Here is a 13,959-nt window from a genome sequence, read left to right on the forward strand (position 1 = left end):
AGAGGGTGAGTACAGATATATACAGACAGACCATATGAGAAAGGTTATGTGCTTTTTGAACACTTTTTCATGGGTAAAGTATCTATTTAAAGCATGCAAACGTGTTCTAGGATAAAACTGAAAATGAGCACAATAAGGGACTGTTAATACTCAATTTTATTATTCCTCTAAAATCGTTCTACATCCAGTATGTTACCTAGCTGTCAGTAAACATTAATTAGAATATCAAACCAGCCCTGAATAGACCCTTACTTGTTCACCACACATGTATTAGCCATTGTTTGGATGCACTGGATAAGAAAATGTTCACTACCTGCCAGCCCAGCTCTCTGAAGCTGACGTAGAGCTCGTGTCTTCTGCATGCCGTCTTCTGGTCGCTGCTGTTGTAATCTGCAACAGAACAACAAAAATCATCAGGAAACTGCAGCTTTTGCTGAAATAAGAGTGGACGGTTGGGTTCGTTGTTGTTTTGTCACTGTTCACATCTTTCTAGTCGCCCAACATGTCTCACTACATGACTGATGGGATGATCGTGGTAAAACACTCAGCTAAAACCCTTCCCTGGGTAAATGATTCCCAATTAAACCTCATGAAAGTGACTCATGACATTTAGAATCTGAGAGCAGAACAACACAATACGCCTCACGTAATGCACTGGGTGGAGACGTGAGGGCGTAGAGCGGAGCACAGGCACAAATGCTCATTACAGCGGTCACTGTACTGTACGTGCTTCACATTAATCTGCTGTTTAATGCGTTAGAACGCATGCCTAATTGAATTCATCAGCATTCAAATATTGCCTGGCGCGAGCTCAAGTGGTGACACAGTGACGACTGTGTTTATGGACTCCCCTGCTCTGCAGTTTGTTCTTAATTATCTGTTCCATTCTGCAGCGGCGGGGCAGACAGTCCCAGGTATAGCTTTGGTTTTCACAGTCGAGGAGGTCATTGCTGGCATCGGTCAGTACGCTGAAGTCAAGCTGGTGACACTAGCTTTCCACTGACGCTCTCCCTCACTCATGCTCTCTCACTGTCTCGCCTCATTGATTTTATTGTTGTGATTCTTTTTTTTTTTCTTCACAAACCTCCCAGACAAAGACTATGAGAGAGGAAAATGTAAGTCATGACACTGGTTAGAGAGCTGTACTCTCAGAGGAGCTTCATCCAGATGAATCCTATGTGGTGGAACAGTTGTCCTCTAAAATACACCCTAAAGGCCTTTATAACCCCCGGGCGTGACAAATAAATGACACGAAAACGCGAAATGCTCGCCTGTGGCTTTCATACTGGCGATGTGTGCGGCCTGGAGTTGAAAGGAGGGAACTTTGCTGTTTTGAATGGGACTGCAGAGCTTTTGCGTTGTTTTATAATCCTCATGCCTGTATTTTGCAGTGCAAACAGCCTGCATGTGATTTTAATTGTAGATGGTTGTTGGTCTGCACATTCTCACATTGAAAAGATAATTATAAAACTGGTAACCAACTGTTTTGGCTGAAAACCTTGTAGTGGTTGGCTTTTTTGAGTCACTTGTCATTAGGGTTACAATTCTGGTTTCTGGTTCCATGTTTAGCCTGGTAGAGTCAGTGCTAAAGATATTTGGTTACAATAACTTCACACATTGAAAGAAAAAAAACAATTTGCAGCTTTGAGGTTACCTGCAAGTGGCTCTCTTGCTAGTTTTCCAGATTTGCTCATTGCATTGTCAGCCTGTCATAGGCGATAAATAGAGAGAATCTGTGTGCCTAAAGAAATGCACTTAACTGCAGCCAAAGCATTTACAAGAAACAATCGCTGTGTGTGTGTGTGTGTGTGTGTGTGTGTGTGTGTGTGTGCGTCAGAAAAAAAAGGAAAGCCAGTGAGTCAGACTGCAGACGGGGATTTGTCATTCAGTCACAGCCACTCACCTCACTAACTCACCAACAGCAGCCTTGTTTAGTCAGCTGGAGTTGGAGACACACACACACACACACACACACACACACACACACACACACACACACACACACACACACACACACACACACACACACACACACACACACACACACACACACACACACACACACACACACACACACACACACACACTTCAATTATGTAAGAGTCATTGATGTTGGGTCCTTACATGTCTGCGTCTATCATTCATTACCTCTGGCACTTACTGTACATGCACAAATACACACACTCACACTCACCAATGACCTGATGTTTATCTGTTTAACAGCCAAATCCACTTAGACACTTATTTAAAACGAAGTGCTGTAATTTAAATTCACCAGCGCTAGTTGCATTAAGATTTCATCATCAAATCAAATTTCATTTTGAACAGACGCACTGACCGCATTGCCCAGACTTGTGACTGTGTGTTTGCGCTGGACTTGACTCAAGTGAGTAAAAGGGACGGGCACAGGGTTGGGATAGAGAGCAAGTTGGATTTGTCACTTGGATTCATCTCAGCTTCAAATAAATGAGAAGTGAGGAAAAGAAAAAAGAGAAAGAGAGGCATGGCACTAACCATGTCCAAGTTTGGGCTTCACTTTCTGCCATCTGCAGGTGTTCTACAATACAGTAAAGACAATGGTTTCTTTTTATTACAGCAAAACATAAATATGTCATCTGATTGGACGGGTTAATTGTTCAAGAGACAGGAAAGGAAAGGTGAGACTGGTCACGACAGGCGGCTGTGGAGTGAGGTCAAATGGTCATCCGTAACCATCAAATACAGTCAGGTGTTTCCCCAGTTTAGGGTTCCTTCCTTTCCAGTAGGAAGGCCAGTCAACTGGATGTGTGCTAATGTGGAAATATACAGTTTATATATACTGTATGTGTGTGTGTGTGTGTCTGTACGTGTGTGTGTGTGCAAGCAGATGATACACATGGATAGCGGGGCACATGTGCTCGCCCTGCCCTCCAGAGCACCGACTGATCTGCCAGAGTCTTCAACAGCAGAGAGTTTCGCATTAAACAGATTTACTCAATGGAAACGTTCACAAATGAGGAAACAGGCAGGTCCTAGACCAGCTGCTGTAGGATTGTACTGATTTTTCCACTGTTTTTTGTTGCATTGTAAGGCACATTTGCACACATTTGTGTGTACATTGTTTATATACAGGAAATATCCAAGGACAGGGGAAGAGTGCCATTGGGAGCTGATTGGCTGAGTGACTTGGCTGACCTGGTATGAACCTGAGAAATGGGCAATTGACACATTACAGTACGATCAGACAATGGGGCTTTCACATAGTTAATGTGTAGAGATTTATGAGTCCTTATGGAATGTAGATCGCTGTGGTTTTAATGTCTTTGGGCTTGTTATTTCTCTGCCAGTCAACATATCTCTATAAATAACTATTATAATATTAAGGGCTATAATAATCATATAAGGATGTGCCATGTGGCCAAAATCTATCTCAATAAAGGTTATTTTATTTCTCTGTAACTGTAGCATGATATATATCATGTTTTCTGATAATTTAATTTAAAAAATGTTTAACCACATGGTTATCTCATAACAAAAGCCTATTTTCGTATATTCCTGTGAGAATGAATACTTGGCAAATAAAGATATTTTCCAGTTTTATTAAGAATTTTAGTGCAAAATGAACATAACAGCACAAGCAGGGATCAGAACGTAAAACACTGCTGTTTTTTGGATATTTGAATACGAAATAGAAAAATATATACGATAGACATTTTTACATTGTTTTGACAATTTATATCATCATATCGCCCAGTCCTATTTTACTGTACTCAGTGCTTCCAAACACCATCCAGGTCTAGTTTGGAGGGTGAATGAAGCTGCCTGCACACTCGTCAGACTTCTACACCAGTAGTCATTAAAGTTTCTTGTGATGTTCCTATATTTGCAGGTGGGGTGGCAAAATCTGTTCATCTCATTTGATTTCTTTGATATGACTCCAGTCTGCATACAACTCCTTGATTGGCATGGACAAGATTTGCGTGATGAGAAATGAAATGCTCCAAAACTATTATTCTGTTAGAATACTTGAGTATTACTTGGGTTTAACACCCTGGGCTGTAAGATATTCAGTTCACAGATCATTAGTATAACTGTCATGACTAGATAACATACTGAGATATTGTCATGATATAAGCTGATCCTGTAATGGTCAAAACAGTCTTCAAGTCATTATATTGAACAGAATGTGAATATCAACACACAGAAAACCTTTCTTTGCTGTGCACGGTACAGCACAAGGTATAGTTTTAGCTAGATATTCCCTTTTCCACTTTGTTACGTCCCGATACTGAACCGGGAGTAACCATTGATGTTAATGGACAGAAGGATTGATAAGAGGAGCTTGTTGAAAGGAAGTGTCAGTACAATTTTATCAATGAAAACATGAAACAAACAAAAGGAACCATGTCGGTCACCAAATGGGAAACCTGCTTGCCACACAAACAGGCAGAGGCCAATCTAAAATGACAAAGACAACAAAGATAGGGTACTGACAAACCCAAATCACAAAGTCAAGTGTGCTATAATCACCCTCCTTTTGAGGACAAAGGAGTAAATCCTACCACAAGTTATATGAACACACCGCACAGTCAGCTGCCTGCCAGCACACCAAAAACACCAGAGCAGAGGAGAGAGAGAGAGGGAGGGCACCCAGGTCTCCTGCCTGTCTTTTATGCTGGAGCTGATTAGGCCCAGGTGTGCTTAATCAGCTTCACCAGTGTCAGCCCGGAGAATATTAGGAGAAGGGGAGGGGGCGGAGACACACACACAACAAAACAAACACTCTCCTGTGTAACCCCCCCCCACACACACACACACACACACACACACACACACACACACACACACAAACACACACACACACACACACATTACCATACTATTTACTATCGCTCATGTTTTAAAAAAAGAAAGGATTTTCTTACCTGTGACTCCGACATTATGGAGGATAACGTAAAAAAAAGAAGCTTTGGCAAGTTGCCGATTGCCTCGGGCAGGGACTGTAGGGGTGTGGTGCCTGCAACACCACTGTGTACGTCCGGCCCACGTTACTCCCCCAGACCGTACCCAATTTCAAACTATACCTATGCCTATCTTTTGAGGTGTGCCGGGCTCGAGAGATTTGCTCCTCTCCCCAGCATTACTTTGAAAACTAAAAAAAAAGACAAAATAATAAAAGACTGCTGAAGGAAGGTCTTTTACAGCCCAGCTGACCACTCACCCTGACCCTTTTGAGGAAGCTATTAGAGACAACTGCACCCACACACCAATACTCACAACCACAGCCACAGGAAAACGCTCAAACTCACTCACACAAACAAAACAAACAATCTCCCACTTCCTTCATTTCCCAGAGGAGCCCCCGAATATGTTACGCCACGTACGGAACCAGGAGTAACCATTGATGTTAATGGACAGAACGATGGATGGGAGGTGCTTGTTGAAAGGAATGGTCTGTACAATTTTATAAATGAAAATGAAAATGAAACAAAAGGAACGATGCTGGTCACCAAACAGAAAATGTGCTTGACACACGCATGCACGCACACACACACACACACACACACACCTACACAACTCATTTTCCTTGCACTTCTTGGCCTTCAAAGCCATCAGCATTTACAGTCTGTGGGGCTCTTTAAGAGGAATAAAGCTGATATTTACTGTTGGCTTTCATTGAGTGTAAAGGCCCAGATTTGTGGTGCCCATAAACCACATCTCCCCTTCCTGCCTGTAAAAATTTAACGCCACACAGCTACCGCTGAGCTCCGGCTCCCATGAGGCTTCCATTCATGTCTTTTTCCTTTCCTTGACAGAAAGCAGAGGTGGGAAGGAGAATGTGAAAAACGTACTTATTATACTCATTTGTATACTCCTGCTCACTACTTTACTAATTAAAAGTCTGTGCTTACTACATAATGAGTGTATTTTAGTATTCCAGAAGGTTTTAGTTTTACATTGGAGTAGTAGGTATAGCAACATACCTAACATGCCATACGTTTTCTCCTTTAAAGATTAGGATTTGGGAAATATGTTTTTTCAATACAACTTTTGTATCTCTACTCTAAATTTGAAACTACAGCTAGCAGGCGGTTAGCATAGCTTAGCATAAAGGGGGAAACCGCTAGTTGTGCTCTGTGGAAAGATTTTAAATATCCACCTACCAACACCTCTGAAGCTCACTAATGGATATATTGTTTGATCTGATATTAATGTGTAAAAACTACATGTAGTGGTTTTAAGCCAAGCCTTCACGATTAACGGACAGACATGAGGCAAGAATGAGGCTCTTGGCAAGAAAGTGAATAAACATATAAATGTCAGACGATTCCTTTAGGCACTGGCAGTACTAAAAAACAAAACACAACAAAACATGAAGTCTAGTTTCACCTGCTTTGTGCACTGTCAAATCTTTTGAATATCAACTGGAAGCAGGATTTCCTTTTTCTGACACAGCGATGTGAATGGAGCCAGTGGCACTGAGCTCTACTCACACAGCAGCTTTCCTCACAGTGTTAAACCTGCAAGTGTTTCTCTGGGAGTAGACGGGCATCTCTTTGACCATGTCACGCTAAAAACTCTCCAATTCACATTGAATTCATTGAGGTGGGGCCACGGCTGCTGGTTCCCCACCCTGTCTTTTCAATAGCAGGGGAAACACTGTTCCTTACTGAGCGTAAGCACTGTAGCTCTTTCGATATAGTGTACTGGGCTGATATTAACCCCTCACTACACTACCTGCCATTCATTCAGCCCCTGAAACACTCTGACCCGAATTTATGTTAGGTGGAAAATGCTATAAGTTATATTTATCACACGTTGTTCCAAAAATACATGAATTAAATGGTGGCAATTCAGACTTTATAGCCAAGGTGTTTGGTTCAGGAAGTGTGTGTGTGTGTGTGTGTGTGTGTGTGTGTGTGTGTGTGTGTGTGTGTGTGTGTGTGTGTGTGTGACATTTGACATTAAAAGTCATTTCATCAACCTCAGCAGGCCACGATCTCTCAAATTGCCTCACTGTAATTCTATAGCTTTGTCCAACAATTTTCTCAAATCATGAGCGAGAAAAGATTGCAGCTTTTAGTCCCATAGAGGTGGTGGTGACAGAAAACTTGGGTTATATATGCCCAATGTTTAAGATTAAATCTGGGTCACTAACACAGAAGGAGGAAGGAGAGAGTCCCGATGGCCTCATTCGCTCCTGAAAGTAGAGAGGCCGTGAACAGCGACATGAAAGGAGAATGTCACTGTTGTCCCTGACGTTTCTCCTCTCTTTTCCCTCCCTCCAACCACTACTACTGAAGTTTATCTTTCTTCCTGTCTTTCATCACAGAGGTTATTAAACCCTGTGAGGGAGCTCCGCCATGTCTAATTACTCCAACGGTAAACAAAAGGAGGTTGGGTGGAGAGGGAGTGCGGAGAATGAGGAGGTGAAGGGAGGAGAGGAGAGACAGATGAAAAACCACTGCTGGCCAAGCGCCGTGTTATTATAATTCTTTAAGCGATACTGTTAGCGTGGTCAGTCTTTTAGCTGTGCAGCTAATGACTGGCTAGGCCTAATTACAGGCCGCCTGTGCTGTGCTGGGACGTGATATTCCTTCCCCGGATGGTTGTTAACTTCCCCCACAGCCAAAGCCCAACCCGACTACCATTACCTCCCCAGCCTTTTTCGCCCACAAACCCTAAATTACCTTTAAAGGTGTTGTATTGTTCTTTTGGCAAGGTACACAGCAGCGTTTTCCACAGTGCACACAGCAGGCACACCCAGAGGGGGTGGAAGCATCATGCTGACAAAACTATTCATGCATCCAACGCAAACCTCCAAATTTAAGAAAATATGTAAACTAAAAAGGTATTAGTGCCTGGTTTTGTGACTGAAATGTAAAAAAAAACAAAGATGATTTATGACACTTAATCACACTTCTATCTGAAAATGAACGCTGCAGAAATACATTTGGCTGAATATGTCATAGTTTGTCATCTGGAAGACATTTAATATCACATGTCGTTTTAAATCCAGCTCACAAAAATTTGAGAAAATGAGGAAATAACAAGACCCATGGCCTCACACGGAGTACAGAAGGGAAAATAAAGTTTCATAGTTAAAAGGTTGTTTTATATCCCTGGCAGACTAAGGAAGGCATTTTCATAATTTATGACAAGGCAAAGCAGTACAGCTGGATGTTTAAAATCTAAATGAACAATGACAAAAATAGCTCATAAGGTGTCAGTTATACAATTAAGGTCTTATAACGCTCATTTTCAGGTTCATACTTGTCTTTTCAATGTTTACATGCTTTGATGTTCACATACACATTATTAAAAACACAGTGTTTTTCTCATACTGTCTGTCTGAATATATCTACATCCACCCTCTGTCTGCCCAGCAACCCAGTGTGCTCTGATTGGTCAGCATTTGTAATCTCATCCCACTCTCAATGTCTCTGCACCGTCATTGCAGCTGGGGGAATGCTGTAACAGCACTTTCTACCTATATACAGTAAAGTTGTGACATCATAAAATAATGTACAGATGTCCTGACGGCTCGTTCAAAGACACAGAATATGGGTTTCTAAATACGGGTTGTGTGCATTTCTCTGTGCTTTGAGCGTATTGACACTTTCACAGAATTTATGTAGCACCTCCACCTGCTTTATAATCAAAAAAGACATGGAAATCTCACCATTTACAATATGGCAACTTTAAAATAAGGACAAAATGGTACCAAACTGATACAAATAATGCGGCAAAATCAGTGCCGTGGTTAACCCACACAGGTCAGGAATATACATTTTCAGCAGAGGAGGGAAACTATTTTTAGAAAGCACACAGAGCAGCCTAACTCATGCTGAACCTTTTTTAAACAGCCTCTATGTGGAAGTCAGTGCACACTAGAGAAATTTAAAACAAACATATTGCTGTGTCCGGCCTTAGATCTCATGTTTTTCAGGGGGAAAAACTATCAGGGTGAATTTAGTTGGAGCTGTGGTGGCCTGAGTTGATGTACTGTAGCTCTGTGCCAAACAGAAACTGGGGGACAACGTCCACATTTTGTTTCTCCCCATGAGCGCTCCACAAGACGGATGCTCTCCCCATCCATCCTGTCCTCCTCCCTGTCTCTGGAGTGAGTGATGCGGTATTGAAACCATATGCCCTCCTGAATTCCTCATGGATCCTCCCATCCCGTCCAATCCCAGCAGTCCTCTGCTGGCCACGGACACTCGGCTGCCGTGAGGGGGGCCTCCCCGCTTCCTGTGTAGGATCTAAATATTTACACTCCCCGTCGTCCCGAGTGGCGAGGCGGAGAGGTCTTGATGTTTTGGGTTATGTAAAGTCCAATCCTCCAGGACGCATATTTAACAGTTTGTCCTTGTTAAAGCGGATTTTTGAACAGATTCACGTACAGTTTTCTCATTATGATATGATCTGGGACACAAAAGCAGATTACAGCCAATCTATCTTGTTCACAATTTGCTTAGAAAATGAAGTCGTTCTATTAGCATTTAACTATTTCTTTGATTATGAATTGGTCTATTTCTTCCTTTTTACACTGCAAGAGAGCAGAGATGTTAGATAAATGCTAACCAACATTGTGAGCACATGGTGTACACTTTAGCCTCGGATTCGCTGATGCAGCAGTATCGGTATCATCTTCAAAACATTGTGACTTTAAGTCTTAAGGCATCTCAAGCCAAAGACAGCTGGAAAGGAGAGAGTACAGGTCTGGAGCCAAAAGTGAACATGTGGTACACTCTAACTGTCCTGTAGCATAACAAATGATGAGTCTTTGTTCTCTTGTGTCAGCCGACGCTTTCATCTAATGCAATTACTGAGAAAAAGCCCTGTAGGAATTTCACTTACAACCTGTTGTGTTAACAGCAGCACACTGAAACCTACTGAGAAAGTGAAGAAGATGCACTGAACAAACAGGAAATAGAGCCAAAGAAAATCTCAGCAAGGGTTTTCAGAGTAAAAGAACAAACCCACAACTACTTCTCTATACCACACAGATGGTAGAGACATTAAATGGGGCAACAGAAGAAGCAATGCAAAGGTAAATTAGTTCCCAGCCAAGTAGGGCTGGTTGCAGCTGTTAGACAGTGCACTCAGTAGTGTTCTGGCACCAGAGGAGCACATGTGAGCCGGCTCTGGGGCAATGAGCCAGGATTTTACGGTGCCGACTTGAGTCGTTTGAGGCTGAGAGTGAGCTCAGTTAGCGGCTTATTTGGGGCGGGTCTCAGGCTCTGGAATCAGCTTAGGCACATCATTTATAACAAGTCTCATGTGAGATCAGTAAACAGGTGTTCAGCACTTCAGCCGCTGTTGGGTCAAACTATTTTGGCTATCTGATGCTCAGCAGATACACAGCACTATGAGATATTTAAATAAATCAATAATTTGTGCTTTGTAGATGATGCTACAGCATGTAAACATGACCATACGTCATTTTACATATCTTTCTATTTGTTAAATCAAGTTTACCCAGGATTTAGGCTGACATAAATCCACGGTAGACTATTCAAGTGTAGTATTTTCTGACCGATTTAAGTATAATGTAATCATCCTTCAGACAAGACACGCACCTCACAATTTGTCCAATGCCAATGTTCAGTGCCAGTGCAGGAAGCAGCACTATAACCACACCCAAAGTGAAGTTTATTTGCCACAACAATGATCTTCCCATGAGATGAAACATACCGTAGCTGCCATGTAGAGATATTGTAGAAAGCAAGAATATTAGAATACGTTGGAATATATCAACACCTGCTGGAGACATTTTCTTTACGGCTGCATACAGACTTCTCCGCTGATACATAGCACACTCAAAGCTTTGAGACGTGAAGGCTTAATATTAACATAATGCTTCATCTGTCAAATTATCCAAGGATCAGACCGATATTAACAGCAGGCTCACTGAGCGCAAGCTTTATGTGCTGCACTAGTCACACAATGAAGCCTCACAGGAGCAGTTTAGCTTTAAGCGCTGTAAAGTCTGGCCAGAATTACACAGCAGGTGAAAGGTGGGCAGATTAGGGTTTGATTTAATTTGAAAAGCTTTCCGAGTTCATAACATCAGGCTTATACCTGCTCATTACATCATGCTGCTGAGTAGAAAGAGAAGCGCGGAGGTCTAATGAGGAGGTTCAGAGGATGAGGTCACCTGTCAACATGGATCAACTGTCTGCGTCCTAAATCAGTGAATATTCATTTCTCTGCCATTCCGTGCCATTTTGCTGTGTGTGTCCTAAATCTCTAGTGCGAACTAAAATTATTCCACAGTGCAACATAATAAAGCTGTAAGTCAAACTCCTTTCTCTTCTATGGATCTCATACCTGAGCTCTTTAATAAAGTTTTTTTAGCTAAACTTCTAGCCCAACCCTCCATTCAACACTCTAGCTCGGCCTGACTGCCACAGAAATCCCCTTCATGAATAAAACATTGTATATCTATTGCTCTGAAACACACTATAGTCTCTGCTCCGTACGCAAGTTTCAGGATACGCTTCAATGCTCTTCATCCATACAGAGAACCTACAGTAAAAACAGATTTTAGACATCACCCCTGGGCTAGGATTTTCATCTGATGGGGGCTGATTAGAGAGAGATCCGGATGAAGTCAGGTCCAATTTATCAAGTGTCTCAAAGAGGAATACTTCAAACACATGCTCCACATCGACTGATCTCAACAGGTTAGACTTCAATTACGGGTGTAGTGAGGTAGGGCTGAGGTCAGTTTTGTGTCTCGTTGTGTTCATGGATGTGTTCTTTGATGAGGTCAGTTAAGGTTCAGTGTTTGTGCAGCAGACATCAGACTGACCTGCTGGGCCGAGCCCTCTGGATCCCTCCTGTGGTTGCGTGGACCGGTTGCGATTCTGCTGGCGTCGTTTTCCGCCAGCGGAGCGGGAGGTGCGGATATGCACTTCACTGACTTTGAAGAACGCCACCATGAAAGGCTGCTTCTCCAGCGCGCCGTCACGTCCTATGAGCCCCGCCTCCTTGGAGCTGACGCTCTGCCCTGTTTCAGAAGACACAACACTTAGAAACTGCACAAGACAAGATTTACCGTAATGTTGGTGTTGATTTGCACAAGTTACCGCAATGAAAATGAAAAAAGGAAAAAGACAGAATGGTCATGACGTCATTCGGGCCAAGCGGTTCCATTCTACATGTATTTGATTGTAATAAAGCCTCTTTTTTGATGAATAACTTACCAACGATCAAACTGTTTGGTCATGTATAATGATGTAGCAGCCATCTTGGACCAAACAGGGGCTCGAGCTGAGCCATATGCAGCTCCAACTATGTATTTATGTTGTGAAATGAAAAGTATATGTGAAGTGATCTCTTACCGCTGCTGGTCTCCACGCTGACCTGCAGGCCCAGATTGTGCACCGGGCTCATCACCCACAGGTTGCTTGTGGCCGTGATGTCAAACTCCAGCCAGCCCTCTTCAGCCGCCCACAGCCTGCGAGACTCCAGAAGGAACAGGTCTGCCTCTCTGGGAGAAAATGGAGACAACACACACACAAAAAAACTGCTTAGATCGTAGATAGATGATAATAGAAATGTGTTGTTTGACTTGAATGTGTCGGGGATGGGTGAAGCTGATTAGGCAAGTAAACATGTTACTAACTGTAAGAGAAATAAGCCAATGTTATAAGCCTGTGAATGTTCTCATTCGTCCAGGTCATCGTTATCCTCAAAGCAATTTCAGTCAAAAACAACTGGACTGGTTGTTTGTCTAGGAAGACGTTTCACCTCTCATCCAAGAGGCTTCATCAGTAGCCTCTTGGATGAGAGGTGAAACGTCTTCCTAGACAAACAACCAGTCCAGTTGTTTTTGACTGAAATTGCTTTGAGGAAGCCAATGTTATCAAGCCTAGGACCTTAGTAATAACTGGAAAAGATGTAGTTAAACCACTTTAAACTGAACTAGTTTATCTGGTTATCCAAGGAGCCCTTTAAGCGTCAGAAGAGCAAAGCTAGTTAGCACACATGTTGGCCTTTTGCTTGCCAGGTTTTGAAGTCTGAGATTTTTAAAGGCGAACGCCTAATAAATTAAGAATTGCAATTTGTTATTTCCATGGCCTAAAAAAGTCTAGTTGATATTTGTGACCCTAAGCTAGTCTATATAAAAGCCAAAAACCAGAGAGGTAAGTCTCAAACCTGTGATGTCATCAGTTATAAAGTCTGGAGCTGCTCCAAAGACAATGAATGTTTCCTTTTTTACCCAAATTAGCTTTTATAGCTGTTAACTATTCCGTAGTGTTGTAAGTTCTGAAACAAAAAAAAACATCTTTCCCAGTGAATTGCCTCTGGAGCAGCTCTACACTGTGTACATCAGACACATTCATGGTGTCAGAAATTTGAGTTTTAGCACTTTAGTTTTTGGATCTGGGAAACTTGTTCATGTCTTGCCATAGGAATAACAAAGAGGAATTTTGAAAATGGTCATAACTCCCCTTTAAGGCCTTAACCTTTTTTTTCTTTTAAGTTTTAGGCAAACAAAAAACTTCATTTTAAAGTTAAAGTTCAATGCAGATGGACAGTTACGTTGTGTCAACATCACTGTGCACGTTTAGTTATCTGGTTACATTAAAAAAGAAATCCAAAATATGTAAGAAAAGTCCAATACTAACCAACACTGGTAGAAAAAAAAGTAGGAAGCCATTTTAAAAGCATCTAAGGTGCTTGACTGATACTTATACTCTGTATAGTTGTTGGTAAATTGTATGTTATTGCTTTGTCAATCAAACTACAGCATAAAATACAAAGTACGGTACACTGGTACTATACTGTAGCAGATGGCTGATCTACCGCTTTAAGAAACCAAGGGAGACACAGGAGCTGTTGGTTTGTATCAGGGTAACAGTATCATAACAAAATGACAGAAAGATGGATAGCTGCACTTAACAGAAAATGCTGGGCTTCACTGTATTGTGCTCCACTGTAGATTTGACCATACACTCTACCTCTCTG

At 42.1% G+C, this 13,959-nt stretch overlaps 1 protein-coding gene across 1 annotated transcript in view; it reads right to left on the bottom strand.

The window, feature by feature from the left end:
• The window catches only part of bmp6 (bone morphogenetic protein 6), a gene marked incomplete at its 3' end in the record, with an annotated part of 51,038 nt that overhangs the window by 2,759 nt on the left and 34,320 nt on the right, over positions 1 to 13,959 (bottom strand). Inside the window, exons 3-5 of the mRNA XM_083936377.1 lie at positions 12,330 to 12,478; positions 11,798 to 11,995; positions 314 to 390 (exon numbers count right to left, since the gene is read on the bottom strand). Coding sequence (XP_083792503.1) covers positions 314 to 390; positions 11,798 to 11,995; positions 12,330 to 12,478 — 424 coding nt within the window. The remainder of the gene's footprint in view (positions 1 to 313; positions 391 to 11,797; positions 11,996 to 12,329; positions 12,479 to 13,959) is intronic.

The sequence above is a fragment of the Echiichthys vipera genome (assembly GCF_963691815.1).
Source record: "Echiichthys vipera genome assembly, chromosome: 21".
Classification (NCBI taxonomy): Eukaryota; Metazoa; Chordata; class Actinopteri; order Perciformes; family Trachinidae; genus Echiichthys; species Echiichthys vipera.